The 23,738-nt window shown below is 39.2% G+C and overlaps 1 protein-coding gene and 1 pseudogene across 2 annotated transcripts; one reads left to right on the forward strand and one right to left on the reverse strand.

Annotated features, from left to right (window-relative positions):
- Positions 1 to 1,958: 1,958 nt before the first annotated feature.
- cdc73 (cell division cycle 73, Paf1/RNA polymerase II complex component, homolog (S. cerevisiae)) lies at positions 1,959 to 23,735 on the reverse strand. The gene is made up of 17 exons (XM_023427280.2): positions 23,576 to 23,735; positions 22,799 to 22,904; positions 22,546 to 22,615; positions 21,917 to 21,979; positions 21,721 to 21,773; positions 21,062 to 21,150; positions 20,636 to 20,849; positions 18,758 to 18,856; positions 18,365 to 18,443; positions 16,533 to 16,597; positions 7,352 to 7,409; positions 5,721 to 5,756; positions 5,429 to 5,516; positions 4,245 to 4,406; positions 3,719 to 3,819; positions 2,982 to 3,123; positions 1,959 to 2,841 (listed from the first exon to the last, which is right to left on the reverse strand). Exons 1-17 carry the CDS (start codon positions 23,704 to 23,706, stop codon positions 2,805 to 2,807), a joined length of 1,593 nt encoding a protein of 530 aa, XP_023283048.1. The 5' UTR covers positions 23,707 to 23,735; the 3' UTR covers positions 1,959 to 2,804.
- Positions 11,803 to 18,087, forward strand: LOC111670538 (beta-1,3-galactosyltransferase 2-like; annotated as a pseudogene). The gene is made up of 2 exons (XR_015438533.1): positions 11,803 to 12,702; positions 14,100 to 18,087. The product of XR_015438533.1 is annotated as a beta-1,3-galactosyltransferase 2-like (transcript).
- Positions 23,736 to 23,738: the final 3 nt, after the last annotated feature.

The raw sequence follows: 23,738 nt of genomic DNA on the forward strand, positions 1-23,738 counted from the left end.
GGCACACAGATGGTAGGATCAGAGTTTGGTATTAAAAAGCATGAAATCATGGACCCAATCTGCAGTGTGTCAACCATCAAGGCTGGTGATGGTGTAATGTTTTCTCGACACACTTCGGGCCCCTTAAAACCAATGAAGCCTGTTTGAGCCTTGCTGTTGACCATGTACATCCCTTTATAGCCACAATTTGCATTCTTCTAATGGCTACTTCTAGCAGTGTAATGCACCATGCCACAAAGCAAAAGTCGTCTCAAACTGATTTCATGAAAGTTCAGTGAACTTCAGTGACCTCCCCAGCCTCCAGGCCTGAATCCAGTAGAAAACCTTTGGGATGTGGTAAAACAGGAGATTGGCAGCATGAATGTGCATCTCACAAATCTGCATAAAGGATGTGTTGCAGTCATGTCAGCATGGACCACAATCTCAAAGAAACATGTTGTGGAATCCATGCCATGAAGACTTGAGGTTGTTCTGAGAGCAAAGGGAGGCCCTAGCCGGTATTAGTATGGTGTTCGTAAGGAACTGGCCACTAATTCATTATCACTTTCTTGGCAAGCTTGTTAGCAAACAGTTCTGTTTATACATCCATACATAGCAATGTTATTATTCACTTAGAGTCATTGTTACGACCCCGGTGGTTGTCTGGTGGTGCTGCTGCTCTCTCTCCCTCCAGGTGTTGCGCCTCCTCCAGTGTCGAGGATGAGCTGCGCGCAGGTGGATCTATTTCGCAGATTGTCCGGAGATGACATATGGGAGGACAAGGGCTGAGTCGAGCGGGTGGGCCAGAATGTGGCAGCGTGTTTCCCACACGTGTGATACTCCTTGCGTGAAGGAGGGCGGTTTTTCAGACTTTGTCTGAGGTTCCATTTTGTTCTTTGGTTGTTAACCCTGGTTGTTTAGAAGCCAGAGCTTTTTGTTGTTCTTTTTTACGTTTGATAATAAAAATCATTGGTTTTTCTCACACTTTTGCTTTGCCTCCTTATCTTCCTTTCCTATCGGAACACTTTTTTCATTCGATACTTCTCCTCATCCCCTGGCACACATCGGGAAATGTAACAGTCATGTTTGTGTCCACCTGTCCAAACTTACGTCCAATATTCAACCTTTAGGTGTGCAAGAACTCTGGATTAAAATACCTCGCACTTTAGCGGCTAAATGCTCCACAATGTTTACTAGCTAGTCATTTACTTTGCCGGTTGGTGCGTGGGAGGTAACGTCGATGGGGTTTAAGTTTTGCTTACAGGAAACAGCTCTCATAAACATCTTATCTGAAAACAGCTGTGAGTGAGCCAAAACAGTCCTGGCTGTAAAAAAAACATACATGAGGATATTCATGGTAACTGCTTTAAATAAATGTAAATAGTAAATAAAGACTTAATATTCGGCTTGCTGCTTTAAAAAAAAAAAAAAAAAACAGCAAAACATAAGTCATTTTCATAATCGCGTTTCAGTGCTTGTAGCTACCAAATGAATATACTGAAACTGGGTATAATGTACACTAATTCAGAACTAAAACTCCACAATGGCCATTCGTATGGTGTTTTACTGAAAATGAAAACAAAGAACCGAGAGAGGAAGTGTGACAAAAGATATAAGGGTGGAGTTTTGCTCTAAACAGTTAACTCATTATAACCCCTCATCACAGGTCTGCAGCCTTCATTACAACTTCACAGCTCATTTTTCATTCCCAGGAGGATTTCCTCTACTTACTGCTTCGCTTACCAGGTAACATTTACAGAATTATTTGTTCTGTGTTATGTGTGTGTATCATACCTAATGCTCACCCTTCCATGCCTTAAGGCCTTAAAAAAAAAAAGCTGGTTCTCCTTGTCCCATTGGTAATAGTTTCCTGTCCCCCTATTCATTCTGTCAAGATGAAACAAAACCTAAATTTAACTACCGGGAAAAAACACAAATAAAGGAAACTTTAACAATCTAAAACAGGGAGCACACATGAGTTTGTTTCTCTGAGGCTTTATTGTCTATTTTCATGTGATGACTTAAAGCAATACTTTCCATCATATTTCTCCTCTAGCACAACACCAACAAAGAAGAAAAAGAAGACTTTAACAAGGCCATTGCATGACCAAGAGCTGTGCTGATCTGTCAAAAACTGAGCTAGGAACTGGTTTCTTGACTGAGATAATTTTATTGAGCCAGAGCAGAGTAGCTTTCTAAAGTACTGAACCCCTTACCTGCATCCTCCTCTCTGCTCCAAGAGTTTTGGCTCTGACAGGTTTTTATCATATATGTACATTCAGACCACAAACACCCAAATGAAGAAAAAAAATAAGTGTGAAGGAAATCTCTTCCGTCAAACTCAGTGGCTGTTTTTTTTTGTACTGAGAGTTATTTTCACATTCCTCTCAGTCTGAACAGTTCTGAGTTGAATTCACAATATTCTGCATTACCATTGACAAAACCTCCTCTCCCTCCGACCCCATTATGTTGCTCATCTCATTTACATTGCCTTTTTTAATATAAAACATATTTTGGTATTTTTGTTTAACTACGTGAAAACATTAGAAAAACAACTACAACAAAAACACAAAAATCCCCTAAATCTCCTCTCCAGTGTCCAGAGCAACATATCCAGCGCATTTCATTAGGAGTCCTCGAGGAAGTGTTGGAGGAAGACCACCACCATAATGTGTCCCCCTTCTCTTGCTAAAATTGGGATCATGTTGGAGGATGGGATGGGAGCTTGGATGAGAGGGGATGCCTCTGCAAGAGGTGGGCCATGGAGAGTTCGAGGGTCGGAGATTTAATTTGTGGGATTTTCGGATGGACGTTGTGATCTGGGCTCAGAACCTGAGGTGAGATTTGTGTTTCACCATGTATCTGATGGACCGGAAAGAGAAAGGACGAAAGGTTAGTTAGTGCCAAAATGTTTTCAAAAATTACACAATTCCAAACAACAAATAAAGTGTGCACGGGAGACAAAAAGATGGGTATGTATGAAGGTGCGTGAGAATAAATACCTGTCGAGGGTTTCCCAAAAACGCAGGAAGACAGGCCGATCCAGATGGCGCCTGTGGCGACTCAGCTCCAGGACGGTCACATCCCATTTCTGCACATTGGGGTCTGTCTTTGCTTCATCATACTTCAAATGAAAGGCTCGAACTGGAAGGGAAACATCCACACATTAATATAAATGATTCAGGGTTGAGTGTGGAAGTAAAAACCAAATGCCCTCACTACAGTGGCACCTCACTTTTTTCCCCAAAGCTCTCATAGCCAATATTCATCTAGTTATTGAAAACTGAAAAACTTTTGTATAGTTTAATTTCATCTTGGGCAGCAACTAATGATTATTTTCATTATTGATTAATCTGCTGATTATTTTCTTGAAACATCAATTAGATGTGTGGTCTATAAAATGTCAGAAAAAGGCAAAAGTGAAAATCACATTTTCAAGTCCAAGATGACGTCTTCAAATGTATTTTGTTGTCTGATCATTGAAATTCCACAGATTCAGTTTGCGATGACGTAAAACAGAGAAAAGGTGGACGACTGGGAACAAACAGGTTTTACATTTTTGCTTGAAAAATAAAAAATTAATCAGTTATCAATCATCTAAATTGTCTAATTTCATCTGCTGGAGGCGCCGACTGCTGACCCAGATCAACCAAAACATCAATGTTTTTACTAACAATTGCTAATAATAATAATAATAATAATAATAATTTAAAAAAACTTAAGAATGTGTATTGCTCACTTTTGGCGAAAATGTCGACAGGAGATCCATCGGGCAGCAGCCACGGCCAGCCTTTGAACTGCCAGGCAGGACCCTGCACAAACACAGCCACCACTCGATCCCTGCAAGAGGAAACATCCAAATGTTGTTGTTGTGAAGACGGAGAGACAGGTGTGTTACTGAATTATAAACATTTAAAATAAAACCAAGTTCGCTGCTTCCAGTTAATACTAATGATGTAGTGATGCTGCTGGATGTCATGCCAGGGTTTCATGATCAATGTGACACTATGTGTTTGTTTTTGCAGTGTGTTGTTGTTAACTTGTACATTTGATTCACTTTGTATTGTATGGTTTATGCACTGAGGGTTGACATTGGGACAAGAAAGAGGCCAGTATTTGTATTTGTATCAGACAGGCTCATAGTAAAAGAAATTATGAAGTTAGAAATTGTTATTTCAACCCCGGAACCCTTGCTTGGTTCTCTCAACTGAAGATTCCTGTGTGGTGGAAAAAATGTGAATAAAACGTATTAAATAAAAACTCACCAGTCCTGTGGAGCCAGTTTGAGCGGCTGATCAATGATACGGTACGGCACAGTGACACTCAGTGTTGTGCCACCTGGCTGGATCTGGTCCTTGCGCCTCTGAAGCAGAACTTCATTGTCACGTTGGATGCCCCCCTTCTTCTTTTCTTCTGATGTGACAAACCTGGTACGGTTCAAACAAAATTTCCATTTTCTCATTTCCAGTTATTTTTTGAGTTTCTTCTTCATCTTATTTCATTTTGCCAGTGTCACAACCAATTTACTTAAATGCACACATTATATTAATTTGACTAAACTGCTTAATTAAAGAGTTTGTTTTTCTGCTCTAAGGTAAGCCGCAAACATTAGCATGTCTGGTTAACTGATTCGCTATCCACAGTGAAAAACTGAATATTCCTTTTAAGGACAGTGGCGTTATATACTTACTTATTATTTTGTAGAGTTACAGCTTACATTTACAAAAAGCCTGGTTCACAACACACTTACTTTTTGCCCGAAACATGCAGCTTTAGCTTCCATCTTTTAGTGTGATACATGATATCACACTAAAAGTGTGATACATGATATCACACTAAAAGTGTGGTAAAACCCCTTTTAGGGAAGATACTGTTTTAGCTGAAGACATTAAAAGTACGCAAGAGACAGCATTTTCACTCAACTCATGGAGCTACCATTAGCTTATTTAGCTAACTAGCTACAGTGGATCAAATCAGTCAGTGACAGTTTCAGTTTTCAGGAAAAATAAATTAAGCGTGAAAAGTTTCTTTTGTTTACCAATATCTGAAATCAAGGACTCATTGTTTTAAGAATTTTCAAGGGGTAAATCTGCCATCATTTTCACTGTAAACTGCGTTTGCGTACAAGAAAACAAAAGCTTGTTAGGTGTAGTAAAGCGGGGCTTAGCAAATGGCCAATTCTGCTTCCAGTAAATCACTTAATACTAAACCTATTCTGCCTATTCTGTTCAATATTCCATTAATAATATTGTCTTTGGCTGAACAACTTTCTTTACTTTCTACAACATTGTTCTGTACTCATTTAACATGTTTTTAAAATAAGATAAATTCTTAGAAAGTTTTTAGTTTCTAAAAATACTAAAAGGCAAGATTTTGTCAAATGCCACCAAAGTGTAACAGTGAGTGGATTACAAGAATTTTCAAAAGTGCAATAGTAATTTATACTTACTTTAGATCCTGCAGAAGATCCTTGGCATTAAGCATTGTGATGAGTGAGGTGGTGGCGGCGGGGATGATGACGATGGGTGTCCGGGACCCTGTCAGAAAACCATAGTTAAAAAGGTCTTAAAAAACAGATAAGCTGTTGGACAGAGTATTAAATAAAGGCAGTCACAGGAAATAATACTAAACCAGGACTATGAAAAAAAAATAGAAAAGGTTCTTTAATGTAATGTTTATAGAACACTAAATGAACAGTTTAATGCATTTCATATCTGTACCAAAAACATTATCTAATGTACCTTTCTTCTGATTTGGTGGAGGTCTGGCTTGTGAAACTAGAGGTAAAAAAAGACAAAAATGTGAAAAATTCATGAGCACATACAGATATGTAGATAGCATTAAATTTCAGAGACCAGACAAAGATACAAATGATTCTCAGTTAAAATACTTTTCTGTTCTACAGTTAGAGGTTATTCCTGTTCTGATTATTGTTTCCACCCACAACAGTATGTATTCATTTTAAATTACAGTAACAGAATTGGGCTGAAGGGCCCCACTAACTTTTAAATCACTCAAATTATTCACTGCAGACAGCTCAGTTCAAAAGATTTAAAAAAAGATTAAAGCCAAAGATTTTTTTTTTTTTTTTTAACTCTAGGCTGTGAGAGTTTGTTTAATATGCATCTTTAGACCATCAACTTTGTCTATCAAGTTGAGCTCCTTTATTAATTTCTATCACAGCAGTAGGACAAATGTGCCACACAGTCAACCAGTCAGGTCACTCACAACACAGACTGATGCTGCTTTGTTGTGATCTCAGACATTCTCCACATAATGAAAAAAAAAAAAAACGTGTGGAGGAGCATCTTGGGTCAGTGTTTGCCAAGGAGTCAAACAGACGTGTGACTCTTCTCTCCAAACAAAAGTCCCTTTCACAGAGGCAGTTCATACAGAAATAATGTGCATATCTATCTTATATGGTCATGTGTAAATATGCCAAGTCGATCTCACAGAAGCTAAGATCTGCCAGTTTATCGTTGTAAATTTTTCTCGAGCAAATAAAGTGGTAGTATGGCTACATCATGGACCGAGAATATCACAGTCAAGGAAGGTCTTGTCTGTTTAGTTTTAGTTCTCTAACAAGGTTAACTAAACTCTTGGTTGTGCACCTTAAAATCACACCATGTCTAATTCTGCAGGGAAAGTTTAAAGATAGCAGCTAATAATTTAAGAGAATAATAAGGAAATGCCTCAGAGCAACAAAAACTCAGATGTAGCAGCTGCTGGAGTATGAACCCTGTGACTGACTTTTTTGACCCTTGAATAAGTTGTAAAAGAGGAAGCAGCCAGGGTCTAACTGTGAAGCTACACATGAAAAGAAAAGCTTCTTTGTTGCAGTATATACTGCAGTTTATTATCCAGTGGTGGGATTTTCCCTGCTCTTCCAATATGAAAATGAATGCATGAAATAGGTAAAGATGATGGGAGTGGATGACGAATGACACACAGCAACATAAAAGAAACACTTGGTCGGTGAGGTTACTCAGTTTGTTTTCGTGCAGTAATCCGATTTCAGATTCATTCAAACAGCCATGTACAGCCATAACTGGTTTTCACAGTTTTCCTTAGACAGTTTTATTACATTTAACCATAGAGGGTGACAATGTGTCACCTCTTTCCATCTTTTTGTTTTATGACAAACAATTAAAGAGTCCAGTGTTTGCAGGGCATCCTCTGCTACCAATGCTATTGTATAAGAAAATGTTTTTGTTTAAAATCCCCTAAAATTCTTCTCCTGCTGCTAATAAACAACATGTACACTCAAATACATTAAGTTATTCAAACAAATTAGCATAAGGCAATTTTCACTAGAACACCATCAGGAGACATGTGCATAAATGTATGTAGATATTCTGAGTTAAACACTAACCTGGACGAGGGACAGGCTGCAGCGCTGGGGTCTGGGCCTTCCGGGCAGATGCTCCTTCCTGGAAAATGAAACACCACCCCAAGGTCATACACATAAACATACCATATCGTGAGTCTTTAACAAAGAAAATGTTACAGCAACATTTAGGCAAAGCTAGTTTTGCTATCTGTGTAAGTTAGACAACATTAGCTCAGTACAGTCTTTAGTCAAGAGGAAAATGTAGATTAAGAAAAAGGTCGAGCTGTGGGAAAACAAGTTTCATTTAAAGGATGTGACCCTTTTTCCATGTTAACAGAATTCTCCTTGAAATCCGCCAAACCCCCAAGCTCACTATTGATTCCCTTTACATGTATGTGTATGTGTATGTGCATGTGCATGTGCATGTGCATGTGCTCGATGGGGAGGAGTGGTCAACAGTCTAGCAGTAATCCATCATCCAGTGATTCCCTCAGGCTAGAGCTCACACTGACAGAGGAGCCACAGAAACATGCAGATGTGGTCGGACTACGGCTGAGGCTGGAGGATGTTTCAGTGTCAGTATCGTCAGGCTGTTGTGCTCAACAGTTTCATCCCAGAATTCATAACATGCCACTTATCCCAGAAGACTGATCTATGCAAAGGCTAACCTTTACAAAAATAAGGACGATATTGTAATTTTAATTAATTGGCCTAAAAAGCGCTTTAAAATTGTGTTTTGACAGAAATGGAATGGAAAAGTCATATATATATATATGTTACTTCGCCACACAGTGAAACTCATGTTGAAGGCAGGAACAAAATGAGTGTTGCTTAGTGACAGTATCTGTCTCTATTATTAATTCCACATAAAATAATAGTCTCTCAAAATAAAGCAGATAAGTTGGCTGCACCAGTGATCGACCCTGTTCTGACACACGGGTTAGCAAAACACAAAGTGACTTTAACAAAGCTGTTATCTATCCTCTCTTATCAACAAGACCTCAAATCACAAAACATTCAGCTAAGAGCTTCTCATTTTGAAACGTGCAGATCGTTGTCTGCACGGTTAAAATGACAAGTGCCACCAGTGGCAGGTCATATCAGCTGCTGCGTATTAACATTAATGTGAGTAACTTGATGGCAGGACAATGAAACACCTTGGCTGTTGTATATTAATACTGATCATTTCAAAAGCATAGTCTCAGATGCACTGAAGCGACCTGTGTATGGCCAGTGTTTTAGTGCTCAATAAGCCCCTTGGAATAAATTATTCAAACTATGTTTCCCCAGTATAAAAAATGAACAGTGTGTGAATATTTTATAGGATTCATTTGACTGTCACCCTGACACCCGCCCGTGCACCCCAGTGTACTTGTAAAGCTAATAGTGAATTGTTACGAGCAAGCTTGAGCACAGCAGCCACCTCCTCTCTAGCAGTGTTACCTGCAAGAAATGAATCCACATCAGCAGCAGAGGGAGGAGAGCGGAGGAGATGACTGATAATGACTAATGTCCGTGTTCTACCTCACTAAGTGTTTTCATGTCAGGAATATTATATAGTTTATTGACATTTTACATTTGTTTGAGGAAGACATAGGAACTGAATATGCACTCTTTGATATGTATTCATTGCAAGTCATATCGTTATCAATGTTGAACAATTTAATCACAGATTTTCCTCACATCTACAGGCTTAGCCAATACTTCCCAATCCTTGCCCAATCCAAGCAATCCTGATGTCAAAACCACTGGGTATTTGGAAAACTGCAGCTCTGTGCCACAGCTGATAACATCTGCATACTGCAGCATTTTCACAATGATATTAATTTATTATTAACAATCCAAAATTAACCATTAGTGGGCCCCATGGTCTTGTGACGAGTACCAACGGTCCCATCACACTAGCTGCCAGGCAGTCTCTGCCTGCACTGCAGGATTAATGTCAATTCCAGATAAACATCTTCTCTGCAACTCTGCAGCAGCCCAGGCACTTGTACTTCCTCTTCAGAGGTATTACACCTTGCACCAAGACGTGCTCGACATTACAGAGTTAATATACAGTATTTATGGGACTGCAAAAGAGTGACCCATCGGGAGCTTTCCATGTGGATGGTGGCCATTAAATTAATGCAACGGTGGGGAAGGGTTGGGGTTGGGTTTTTTTCTTTTACAAAATAACAAAAAGTACCAATAATAGTACCTTTAAGGTTCTGCATCGATAATCAGTACCAACAAAAAATGTTTTAAATATTTTTTAAAAATGGCTTCACCAATAATTCGTAGGCTGTTAAATTTCTTCCTTTGACATGACCCTAATGCAAACTATAATGTATATGATCCAGATGTGTGTTGTTGTAACCCATGTACATTACTACTCCTTTGTAATTTGGCAAGATCTGTGCTGTTTTTGTTTGTTTTGTTAATGCAAAATTCAATAAAATGTTATAAAAAATAAATAAATAAATTAAATAAATCATTTAAATCTTAAAGATGCCCATCCCTATATGCAGGTGTGTCATCTTGGGCAACTTGCCGGTTCAGAGAGTTTCTATATACAGTCGAGAGACACCATGCCCTGTTTGGCTGCTATCCCATACTCAGATTATCTTTTAACTTATCGTGTATAACCAGAAAAACGACACTGACAACACTTTGTGTTTTTTTCCCCTCTTTTTTTTCTTAAGTTCAATAAATGCGTTTTGTTCCCAAAGTCAATGAGTAATCATGATCTCAATATTGATCAAAATAATCGTGATTATCATTTTTGCTATAATTAAGCAGCCCTGGTAACAGTATATGTGTATTAGCACTCAAGCGCTGGGAAACATTGTTAAAATGTCTTAAAACAGAGTGATTTATTTAAGCATTTTTGGCTGCCAGCCCTATGATTTCGTATGTATGCAAGTATGTATGAAATGTAATGTTATGTATGTAATGTACAAAATGTTATATATGTAATCTATGTTATGTAATGCATTTCAATTTTGTAGTAAACAGGTTCTATTAGGTGGTGTTTACAGCTTGCAGTGTTGCCAACTTAGCTCATTGATGCTAGATTTAGAGACTTTTTTTCAAACAAACTGGGTATAAAATTGGTACTTGACTGGACCGTGTATAGATGCCGGCCAGGGGATTAGGGCTACACCTTTTGTATTGGGCAGTCTACCGCACCGCTCTGGGTTTCCCGGCTGCTCAGGAACTGGAGGCAAGTGGAGGAGTGCTTCCAATACACTGAGCCTCACCTCCATTCCGGCAAATAAACTACTTTAATTACATGTATTATATTTTCATTATTATGAATTATTATTAAAGGAGACAGAGGAATAACTAAAAATAAGATAGCAGGAGAGAGGGAGGGTGAGAGAGAAGAGAAAATATGCTTACTGCAGCAGCAAGGGTTTCTGCCCACTGAAACGCTAGAGGGCTATACATTTGAAATGAGTACAGGAAGTGTTGCGTTTGTATTAACACATAATGCAGTAACTCTAACACAACAAATGGGAGCGACTTAAAATGGGGCTTTGTACTAAAATATCGCTATGACCAATTACTCATATCAAAAAGAGGGAGTTAGACATAAACACCTGCCTCCTGTAAAGTCTGTTCTGGAGTTGAGGTAAATGAAGGCTAAACTGGATCCCAGACAGAGGCTGTGAGCTGTGCGACAGACCAAAAAGAAAGTCTGTCTCTTCTACGTTTCTCTCCGAGTAAGGTAGTCTTTGTCTTTATGTGTTTGGTGATTTCTTCAGACGACGTCACATTTGACCACAGGTGATCCAGACATATATTAGGTTTCGACCTAGTTTTGTTTAAATTCGGCATCCATTTATTGGCTGCGTAGAGAACACAGCTCCCAGCAAATACCAATATGTCTGCTCAGAGAGCTACTTTTCAATTTTAGTTTGAATGAATGACAACTTTTCCTTCAGTCTGTTATTTTATCACTACGAGTTATGAACTTGTCTGCACCGTGAACTAATAAGACCCTAACTTGAGTGTGAAACGCTGTCCAAGCCTGTTAAAAAGTGGGCACAGTGCAACTGAAGGGATCGTGACTGCCCGTTGGCACACATGCAAAAAACAAGCACCCTCACTCCCTGCCTCCCTCCGGAAATAAATATTGCTCCCAGTCATACTGTGGTAGAATGAAAATGACAATGCCTGAACATGAACATTCAGGCATCAGACCAACACGACTGAATGAGCATAGCGGAAAGATTGTTTTAATTATCTGTGTTCTAATCATCATTCAGCTAGAGAGACTGGAAGCAGACACATTAAAGACTGTGACTGTGGGTTTTGAGTTGCGCTGTCCACCGTTGCACAAGTATGAGGTTGCAAGAGGATGACGTTTGCCATCTTTCAGTCAGATTAGACAATCCGCTACCTTAAGACTTGCAGAGGTGCTGATATGAAGGCTTCTCCTCTTACTTCACAGCATGCCAAATTGAAATAATGCTTTATTCCTCTTTCTCGAGAGTGGGTGTGAATACAAATAGGTCAGGAGCCCACTACCCCCACCCCTTTATCAGAGCAGGCAGCAACAGCAGCAGAGACGGCGTGACCGTGACGTGGTGGGAGAGCGTACTGCCACCAAGCCTGGAGCTGCCTTTCAGAATGAACACACAACTCACAGCACAGCTTCTTGTTCATCTTCCTCCTCCCCCGCTGTTTTCACCCCTCTAGCCCTCTCGCAGACAACACTGCTGAGTGAGAAGGGTGAGAAGAGGAAACCGGAAACAAAAAAGGAAAGAGAGGCACATTGGGGGAGGGAAGTTAACAGTAGACCATGCAAATCAGAGGAAGGAGACGGGCAAGAGGAAACAAGCATCAGCTCGGAAATTAGAGCTTGACGGAGAAATGTAAGGCTTGTGAATCATCCAGAGATTAACCCTATCTATCCACCGCTGCTTTGATATTCACAATATGACAAGAAAGGACAGCCAAAGGACCCTGGCTGAGTGTCAGACACCGACATTCTCCTCCCTTAGACCAGAGGCAGCGTCAGCGCAGCACCGTTAGCATCAAGCCTCCGGGGACAATGCGCCAAGGCAGACAGAGAGACTGCAACACTGGAGCTCTACCACATGTTCTGCCGATGCACACAAACAAAGTGGTGCATGCATTTGCTAGATAGCTGCGAGTTCCTGGATGAGGATTTCATTTCCGTTAATACACCAAGGAAGACCACCATTTCTTTTACCTTCTGAATAAAAGAAGAGGTTGTTTTGTCACACGTTAAGGAAGGAATTAATGAGGATCCAACTCGTCAAGCTAAAGCTGTATGTTATTGTTGTTCAGCTTGGAGCACAGACCGGGGACCAAGAGGGCGATCAGTGTGTGAAGATTGCAATTCATCACATCCGGGAATGGTCGATACCAGAAAGAGACAGGTATTCAGATTTAAGGGTTAAGTTCATGTTGCGAAGTCTTAATCTTAATCCGTTTTTATGTTATGTCAGTTTTACCACACAGGATGTGAAGGGTGTGCCCATTTTTAAAGGAAACACTTGTTTCCATTTCTGTTGATATATGTGAAAGCGCCAACGTAAGTCTTTTCAGTGGGTCTGTGAGCTCTCACAAACTGCTCTTTGTCTTGTTAGGGTCCTTTAAGACGGTAGTGTGCAATTCAGTAAAAAACAGAGAACACACTCCACTTGAGGGTGCTAGCAGCATCCAAACATAGGCTGTTCTTTCTATAACCATTCCTCATCTGGATTCTTTTCAAAAGCAAGGGAATGTAGAGTTGTGAAAGCAGAACCTAATTCTGTTCATTCTTGCTCTGAAAGCAACAAGATAAGAAATAACTTTAACCAAACAACTGAAGATTATGTGTCCAAAGTCAAGTTTGAGTATGTAATCAGTGAAATGTGAAAGTACATAAAGTCTAGAATTTTTTTTTTACAGAGGTTATGTTAGCCAGCTGTTCAAAATCATGTATCTTTTATGAATTTTCATGCACAGTCATTTATAAAGTGACTATTCCAACATCATGATGTTAGTCATCTGTTGAGCCACAAGAGAGCAGTCCATGAATTTATCAAACCAGGAAAGAACTATTATACTATTGATAAAATATTGAATCTAAAATGTTGATTAGCTGGGCATACTGGACAATATGGATGCACATCTCAGTAAATAATAACCATCATGTATTCAGCCACGACATATAGAATACTATTTATACTATGTATGTATGAATAATAAAGCTGCAGCCATAGCCTATAGGCTTATGCACATTATATATATATATATATATATATATATATATATATATATATATATATATATATATATATAGCCAAAGCTACATCAGGTGTGATTGTATGGCAAAATGCTGTGCGGGATTACTTTTTTTTTTTTTTTTTGATCAGGAATTATTAAAGGAATCAATAAACAATCAGACCGATAAGAAGAATCGATAATGGCAGTTACAGTCAATCACTAATAACTGATATCAATAAAATGTTATCACTTCCCCTCCCCAGTTCAGCAGGAGTCATGTTTCTGGCCACCCGCTGAATCTAAGTCCAATATTCACTCTCTGTTTACCTCTTGCAGCCCAACAACTGCTGCTCAGTCTTCACCAGCTCTTCCCCAACTTTGTTTGACTTTTGTAAGGCAACCAGGTGCTAATTCTGTGTGTTCGTCACACATCTTTCACATGCATGCAGATATTCCAGCCATTGCTAATATCAAATATTGATTATAGTAGCTTTAAAGTGACTATGTGACATAATGTATTTATTTTATTGCTGAATTACATCTTCTTCTCTCCTCTGTTTCCTAGGAAATCACCAGACATCAAAGTGATTTACATATATGGAAATGAGATATCAACACAGGGTAAAAGTCCCTTAGTCAACCCACCACATAAACTTCACTTTGAATCCAGGGATCAAGACCTGGTCGAAAGCTGCTGACAAGTGGCCTTATGAGTGTAGCAACTGTCTGAGTGAATTACTGCAAGCACAACCATGCAGTGGAGACGACGGCACTGCTGTACACACACAGCTAAACTTCTCTATCTCCTCTCACTATTGGGTTTACTGGTTTTTCTGGTTCACCAGGTGTGGCTGCCAAGGCTCACAGGTATGCCATGGTGGAGAAGCCATCCAGTGGTGTATGGAGGTGGTGGACTTCATGCCATTAAAGCCAAACTGAACACGAGCTCCCAACAGTCAATGTGGAGGTTTGTCATTGTTCCTCGGCCGACTCTCAGGGCTGATGCTAATAGCTCCCACGAAAAAGATGGTGTCGCCTCTCCTCAAGCAGACCCAAGGTTTGGAAACAATGTGGCAACCAACACAAGCCAAAGTGAGGAGGGAGACCTTAGTAGCACAATAACTCACGGGCCTTTCCCTTATATCATCAATGAGCCAGACAAATGTGTAGAGAGCAGACCCGTGCCATTTCTTGTGATGCTGATAGCCACTGAGGCTCGGAAGGTGGAGGCAAGGAATGCCATACGTCAGACATGGGGGAATGAGAGTGTTGCCCTGGCTCTGGGATTCATCCGGCTCTTCATGCTTGGGAAAAATGAGGGAGAGCTAGGACTATTACAACAAAGGATGCTAGAAGCAGAGAGCCAAAGGCATCATGACATCATTCAGCAGGACTTTCTGGATTCCTACAAAAACCTGACCATAAAGACGCTGATGGGACTGAACTGGGTGGCAATGCACTGCCCACGGGCCAGCTATGTCATGAAGACAGACAGCGACATGTTTGTCAACACAGAGTACCTCATTTATAAGCTACTCAGGCCAGAACAGAAGCCCAAGAAGAACTACTTCACAGGCAATAACATGAGAGGCTTTGCACCCAACAGAAATAAAAACAGCAAGTGGTACATGCCCCCAGAGTTGTACCCAAGTGAGAAGTATCCAACCTTCTGCTCTGGGACTGGTTATGTCTTCTCTGGAGACTTGGCGAGGAAAATTTACAGAGCATCTCTAAGTATCCGCCACCTGCATCTGGAGGATGTGTATGTGGGAATATGCCTGGCCAAGCTCCGGATCGAGCCCACGCCCCCACCCAACGAGTTCCTATTCAACCACTGGCGAGTGTCTTACTCCAGCTGCAAGTACAGCCATCTGATAACCTCGCATGGGTTTCATCCCAATGAACTACTTAAATATTGGCATCACCTGCAAAGCACCAAACGCAGTGCCTGCATAAACACATTTAAAGACAGAGTAGGCAGGGCGCACTCAAAGAGAATGAATGGAAGGAGACAAGCTTAATAACTGAAGCTTTTACACTCACAAGCTCTATATGAGGTACAAACCATTTTTATCTCAGCACATTCTCTTCTTAACTTGATACGAAGGGATTAATCCACACTTTTTCCGTATGGGAACTGAATACAAACACTGCATAAATGTGTAAAAACCGATGGAAGTACTCCAATATTATTGCCAATTTTGTACAAAAGAGATGAAAACTGTTTCTATGTCTGAGTCAAACCACTGGAGGGTTTATGTACACAGTTCTATTTTACAAAAGAATAAGCAGCGTGTCCACAAAAGTGACTTTTTTGTAATTATGTAAGTCCTACTATACAGCGGGGACCCTACTGTATGTCTTTTATATATGCGGATACGAACTCAAAACCTGAGTTGACAAGGTACAGTGCCAATACACATGTCAACATGTGTATCAAATAGTCAGGGAAGTCATTTTAAAAGAGGTTAGTTTCAACATGAAGTCAATGGTAACAGACTGGGATTGTGGCAGATTGACAACAAATGTGGGACCAGCCACTTGTTATGCAGCAAATGAGCCAAACATGATACAACACGTTTTTTTGGTAATTGCAACTGAAAAAGCACATTTGAGGACTTAATGAAGCACAACAGTTTCCCCTGTTACTTGAGTGAGGGTTTGTTGTGACATAATTGTAGATGATGACGCCCCTCCAAAGACAATCTCTAAAAGTCATTACGGAAAAATCTTTCCTGTCTGTGATTTACGCTGATTCTCTTTGACGTGGTCAAATAGAATTAGAAAGACCAGCATCTTTTGTTTATAAATTACATATTTTAATTATTCTTACTGATCTGCTTGAGAATCAAGAGCACATGAGAGCATGCCATTTGACTGTGAATACCAAATATCAATCATTAAAAAAGACTCTTTCCCGATGTGTGCTAAGTGAAGTTGATGCATGTAGTGCAGCTCTTTGTTAAGTCTTCAGCAAAACAAGAAGCTCTATTCTTACCGTCACTGACTTCAGGGTCATGCCGTGGTAGGTGCCCATGGTATCGATCTTGAAACCCTCCGTTTCTAAGAGAACAACATACAATGAGTTGCAGATTGTTGGCAAAACAAATTATTCGTTTTCAGAAGCATAATTGTACTAAAATATCCAAATATTATGCAACAAGTTTGTACCTCTTCATTCTCAACTTTATCTCTATAGATTTTTCATTGTAGTTCATCCCTATACATGTGCTGAAAACTACAACTCAATTCAGTCTGCTGTGCTTCAGTGATGCACCTGTAGGCTGGTTTTAGGACTCACATTAATCAGTAGATTCGAAGAAGCTGAAATATTGAATTCATCATCATCAACCATGCATTGTACAACTAACCTCCACAGATAGTTAATGCTCGAAATCGAAAATTTATTTTCCTTAAAACACATTGATACTGCTTATCTGGCACTTTCAACATAAATATTGAATATCATATAGTTGAAATCATTAATTGAAAAAAAATAATCCCTACATTTTTTTTTTGATCAGACAAGGAACTTTCAAAATCATTTGACTTTATGTCTATTATTTATATTAGACCTAAGTGCTCCTGAATCTCTCTTATTGCATTATTCCTTCAACTCCTTCATGTGCATTTGTTTTTCACCATCATCTGATTGTAACTGTAATATTGTATTGATCTTTATTATGTGGACATTAAACCAACAACACATCTGGGCTCTAAAAAGAAATGTATTTGCACAAGGAGTAGGATGTTAACTGAGCCTGTTCCTGCAAACTGATGCTGTCCTAACGTGCACATACTGCAAATGCATGTATTGGGATGGAACCACTAAATACTTTTCTTGACTGAAAATGATAAACTAAGAGTAAAATGAAACTATGAAACCATATGAACTGTAGTTTTTTCGCTGTTTAGCTTGAATCAGCAGGTGTAGGATTTCATGCCCACAAAGAGTGAGATGATCGATACAGAAATATGTCTATCTATGACAAAACACATAAAGCAGAAAGTCACTGGAGCTGCAGAAGTTAAAACCAGAAACACTTGCATCAGCAATCAGCATTCGACGTTACTATATCAAAATTATCTCAGAAAGGGGAACTTGAAGCAGCTCCAAAGGTCAATGATGGTTAATTGCAGAAATGATACTACTTGGTGTAGCATAAAAAATGTGCCAAACAATGAACAATAATACTATTCAGCAATGTTACAGAATTAGACTATTTGTGTTGTGGCTGTCTGGGAGAATGGGGCTTTTGTACTCTTATTAAATAATACCATATATATGATGCTCAACTGCAAATACTTTAACTGCCAAGTACTGTGAGAAATAACTGAACAGACAGACAGGTAGAGAGAGAGAGAGAGAGAGAGGGGCGTGGAGGGGCTGAGTGAATCAATTTTCTGTGCACAGTTCCATAATTAAATAAGATTTTACGCATTTGAAACAAAAAACTCAATGTGTTGGTCAATGTCAATATTCAACGTATGGGAAATACTGTAAAGTATAAAAAATTGTAATGATGAAAATGTAAATCTAATGCAATACACAATGATTACGACTTTTTCTTTGACAGTATTATTACTGTGTAGTAAATTACCTGCAGCCCCCAAATCACTAAATCCGCCCCTGCTCTGCGAAATTTGAAAATGAAGAAATGGAGTGTGGAATGTGCACATGTAACAACAACAACAAATCTAATTTCTCCAGTACCAACAGCTGAACCAATAACATCGGAGCTTATCAATACTATGATCTTTAAAGATTCAGCCCGTTTAACACCAGGTTTCAGTACCTATCCCCACTACAGAAATACAAATAAAACTCACCCTCTTTTCCTTTGAATCGCTCCTGATCGTATCTGTTGTAGGCAGCTGGGACCGGCTGCTTGTTCCTTAAGGACGGATCCTGGAAATTGCATGAAACACAAACAAATAATTACAGTACATGCCTGTCAATATATTCTTTAGTCAAAATCTTACTAGTCATTTATAGGCTTACTGATACGTTCATGGATTAAATAACTTCTAACCTTTTCTACATATCCTTGATTTTAAGCTTGATTTTAAAAAAGGACAAAATTGTCCAGCTTGTCAAAGTGTAACGCTATTAGACATACATATTTATATTGTCTGGACAAATTTGAACTTCCCTGAAGATTTCATGAAACTGTTGCATGTGTGCAAGATGCATATGTAAAGCACAGTAAATGTCATACGTACCACTTGAGTAGTGTTCTGTGCTGGTCTCTGCTCTGGTGCTCGCCCTTCTTCCCTGGCTTTTACTGACTGAAGAATGGCAAAGATGTTCTTGGAGAAGTTCTGTAAAGGAGTAATTTGGATATGTATAAAATTAGTTAAAGCCACATACACACACAAATATATATACACACACATATATATAGCTTTTCTCATCTCATGGTTCAGGGTCTGATGATAAAGTGAAAAAAGACTTTGATCTAAACAGAAGAATCACACAAAACTGTCCTTTACAGGAACTGTTGTGAGAATAAATATGAAGTTGTCAGCTTTTTCGACATAAGGTCCTACAGTCCATCAGCCTCAACTCAAAACCAGTGTAGATTAATTTCCAAGACAAATGGGAGGTGGTGTAGATGTAGTGAACTGTATTAACTCATTTCTAAAGCGTTGACTCATCTGGCAACATAAATTCAGGTCATCTGCAGGGTTTGCACCGTGGTTTAGACGCTGAGCATATCATGCAACATCTCCGGAATAAGTCTTTTCTCTTTTCAAATCTGTCTTAAAATAACAGACTGGCTTTTGTTGCTGTAATCATTCGTCATTCCTGTCTTCCTTTCCACTGCAGCTGAAAGGGGAAACACTGACTGTGGAAACAAAAAGAGGGAATTGTATACTACACTGCAGAAAACACTGTAACTTTGGAAGATATCCACTTAATTTGACTTAAGACTGATGAAGGCTGATTAGCTTCAGATAAGCTTTGGGACACACTTTTGCACAAAACAAGGACTGTGAATTAGATCCTCAATCACTGAGATTGTAAGAACAATTAAAAGAGATTTTTATGGCCGGAACAGGAGGAAGGATTATAGTTTTAATGTTCATAAAGGCACTTGACTAGTGTTTTAGGACGTGAACCTATGTGAAAATATCAAAAATGTGAAGACTTCTTTTCCCTGTTCACATTACAACACCAGCTCAAACCTTTAGGATTCAGACTTTCTGAAGAAACTTTCCAAAAACACACACACAGTTTGCATATGAGAAATGCTCAGCCTAAAAGAATGAACGACCAAAACAAAGGGGAAAAGATTGAAGACTGGTAAGGATATTACATCTTGTAAGCAATTCATATTCTGCCAGAATAATTACATTAGGCATACTGCCAATGAACATTCAAGCCAATGAACAAGTCCTTCTGTAACTGATGAAAAAAAAAAAAAAAAAAGTAAAAAGGGTAAATTCACCCTTGATGGAAACCATACTATTGCTGCCATCTAGTGTCACACTTGGGGTATTTTCAAGGTGGGAAGATTTGTGTCCCTGAGAGTTCAGCAGTTCCAAATGGTGGTCTGAAACTTGCTTCCAGCCAGTGAAATCCATTCAGGCTGAACTAAGAAGTTCACAATTGCTCTGGTGAAAGTCTACATCCGTATGAACCTGAACCAAAATGACTGAATAAACAAACCTGGATATGGACTATTTGGGACAAATCAGAAAACATCATCAACCCAAAGCCAAAAGTTATGCAACACTGCAGAGCATTGCTTCATCACTGTTGTGTGTGATCAGAGGTGCAACAGAGCAGACACTTTCAACTTACAGGAGTTAGTGCAACAATACTTTCCTCATATAAAATATTTCGTGCTGACTTGCTCATTAAATCTCATTATGATATGGGGAATGGCCCATTCAGGTGAAGTGTCAAGGTCTAATACTGAACCACTGCAGGTCAAAACATAAGAAAATCCACAAGTGCTAATTTGAAACAGGTGTATTTGAAGGAACAGCCCAACGTTTTGGGAAATACACTCATCCACTATCACATGAGAAAGAAAACTGTTTGCGAGAAAGATCTCTGTGAATGGATATCATTACTATGAAGTGGACTCTGACCTTTCCAGTGCTCTGGAGAATGGTTGTCCTGGTCCTCCAGACCCTCTCTCTGCTGACAATATCTCTGGTGACATCCACCTCTGCATCCACAAAGCTTCTCTGCTTCAGGGTTATGTCATCATCCAGATCTGTTTTGATGGTGGAACGTTTCTTGGCCATAATCTTGGCTTTGATGGCTGCGATTTTCTCCACCGACATGGCCTCGGAAAGGGATCTGGAGGAGGAGGAGGAGGAGTTTTGGATCATTTAAGTAGCTCAAGGAACTATAGGTATTAATGTGCAGTGAAATAATGACATCAGTACTGATTGCCTCACACTGGCAATACGGTATGTTGACGAATCCTAACGAATCCTGCCGGTGTAACAATCTACAGGGAGCACATTATATATACGTATAAACGTTAATTTGGGGAGGGTCCATTTTACCTGATCTGGTCAGTCTGCACGATGCCCTCTTTGTGGCCCTCCAGACGAGCAGCCAGACGCTCTTTGTCCAGACGCACTCGTTCCTCATCCTTAAAATGAAAGCAGTGTAAACACTAATTAGCAAACTACAAGTTTTCTAACTACAACAAAATGTACTTCATTCATGACTAAATGTACATACAGACTGTATTTTGGTTAAATATATACACGGTTTCTCAAATAAAAGCAGATGGAAAATGCTAAATTCTTTAAGCCATGTTTAAATGAAATTTCATTTAATTAAATTTTAACAACCATCTAAAATAAAGTTGTTCTGATTGCTCATACTGTTATGAGTGTTTTGGCAATTTGAACGCTTCAGACAAAAACAGTCACCTAGCAGGTATCAATGCTAATAATCAATACTGTGTGATGATGTACGTCAGCCACTCTTTTACTCATAAGAATTTGCAAAGACACCTACTTCATCTTATTATTACTCACAACTATACCAGTGATAAATTCTATGTAATGAAGCTGTAACTTTGGGTGGATTGGAGATTCAAACTAAATGCTCTAAGTGGTATTTAGCTGCACTGACAAATATGTGATGATGAATTTCATTTAATGTTACAAGTGTTTTGTATGAAGAAACAGATAAGACATTCCTGCCATCTTACCTCGATCCTCGGCTTCTTGGCTTCAGAAGATACTTCATCAGCTGCTCTTTTGACTGAGAAGCAAAACAAAACAATTAAGCAAAGGTCCTACCAAAAGCCACTATTTAGTAAGTATTTAACTGTAATCCAAGTGTCAAATACTGATTAATTATAATACTGATTAAGCTACAACCAAATAAATAAAGTGTGAACTTACCTTGTGTTGGCCTTTGCAAACCTATTTCTATAGGTGCACTTCTGTCAATACTGGTTGATGTAGCTGTAAATGAACAAAATTAGATAACACATTATGTTTCATATTAGACCAACTGTACAAAGGGTGCTATTCAAATGGGCTTCAAACAGTGAAAGCTAACTTTAAGTGAGTCAAAACCTATAATAAATTTAGGACAATAGTGTAAATGTATTGAGCTAATAGTAGGGCTGAACAACTTATCAAAAATATTATTAAAATTGCAATGTGGCCAAGTGCAATATCCAGAACACAGGAGGTGCAATTTTTTGATTACCGTAAATGTAAATCACAACATACCATAAATTAAGCATTGTGTTATTAGAGAAGCCCAGGCTTACAAATAATATTCTCTATATGTAAGGGAAAATGCTTGTTTGGTACAGGCCTCTGCAGAAATCAAAGTCCCTCTAAAATCATGACTCAGATCACAATATCTGTCAAAATAATCACAGTATGATTTTTGTTGTGCATATGTTATTCATATTGTTCAGCCCTACCTAATACAGACATGGGACAACACATCTGAATACACCATAGATATGATAGGAACACAATACAGAATTGCCAAAGATCTTGCAAGTGCTACTTACAACTCTCGCCATTGAGATATGACAGCAAACCCTTTCGATCAGGTCGTCTGACAACAGGGATGTTCTCTGTCTATAAAACAACAAACATTCATGTCACCCAAAAACACAGTCTCGGTAGTTGTGAGGAATTTGACAGATGTTGCATGAGGGACAAAACAATAGGCTAAAAGAGGAGTAGCATTTTATTTACAAAGTGATGCAGTACTGGCAGTGACAGGTTGTAGCATTTTGATAGTTATTCCGGATCACTTACTGCAGCTCTTCGCACATACGATGGATGCGGGAGATGCACATTGTTGAGCAAGAACAAGATAGAGTCCAAAGTATAGTACTCTTTGGGCTGGCCCTCTTTACCAGTACTGAAGGTAGAAACACAGGCAAAGAAAATCAAGTTTATTTGACCACCATAGCATACCACTAAAAGTTGAAAGCCTATAATCAATAAAATAAATTTGATTGAGTTATTGCATGAAAGCAAAGAAACACTGGTTCTGATGTCAAATAAGCACAGCACTATCAACACATACCATGGTAGCTAATCTTCTAATCCTTGTGACTTCATTTTCTGCGTTACACAAGCAACGCTTTTTGCACTGTTAAAACAGCTGCGTATAGCCATGACTTTTGAAACTAAAAACACAAGTCTTTTCCCTTGATCCAGTGGAGCCCTGACTCCATGGGAACACAACTCGGTACTAGCCAACGTCGCTAAGTAGTTAGCATCACATCACTACTGCAAGTTTAGCATATAGCTCTCATAAACACATTTCAAGTTTAAAAAAGATCAACTGACACGCATACAGGTTAGTAAAGAGGCTGTGTGGTCAAGGCTACAACAATTAAGTATCACTTCAAAGTGGCCAAAGAGTGCTTAAAGTTTGAAGAACAACAACGAGGAGAGGAGTTAGGTTAGCATCTTAGCATCTGGTAGCTAGCGAGCGTTCCGCCGTCACCAGCAGCACAAGGCACCGATGAGCTTCAGCTGCAGGCCTACAAACGCCACTTATACATATTTTTAGCACTGACATACCCCCAGATTATGTAGTTGGTCTTGACATTTTTCGGCCAGGAGAACTCTCCAAATATAACTTCATCTCCTTTAGCGACGATTTCTTTTTTCTGGATATTATACTGACGAAGAACACTCAACACATCCGCCATCTTCACTTGTCTTGTTGTAGAGTGTTTGAAAG

Source organism: Seriola lalandi, unplaced genomic scaffold (assembly GCF_002814215.2).
Source record: "Seriola lalandi dorsalis isolate HSWRI2012SDOR001 ecotype SW California unplaced genomic scaffold, Sedor1 jcf7180002054857, whole genome shotgun sequence".
Taxonomy (NCBI): Eukaryota; Metazoa; Chordata; class Actinopteri; order Carangiformes; family Carangidae; genus Seriola; species Seriola lalandi.

Bases quoted from the DNA above. Each gene is read 5' to 3' on its own strand.
- cdc73 (XM_023427280.2), bottom strand. From the start codon at position 23,706: ATGGCGGATGTGTTGAGTGTTCTTCGTCAGTATAATATCCAGAAAAAA. The intron at 22,905-23,575 runs GTATGTCAGTGC...TTCTACCTTCAG, and splicing joins ACCAACTACATAATCTGGGG to TACTGGTAAAGAGGGCCAGC. The intron at 18,444-18,757 runs GTACGTATGACA...TGCAATTTCCAG, and splicing joins CACAGAACACTACTCAAGTG to GATCCGTCCTTAAGGAACAA.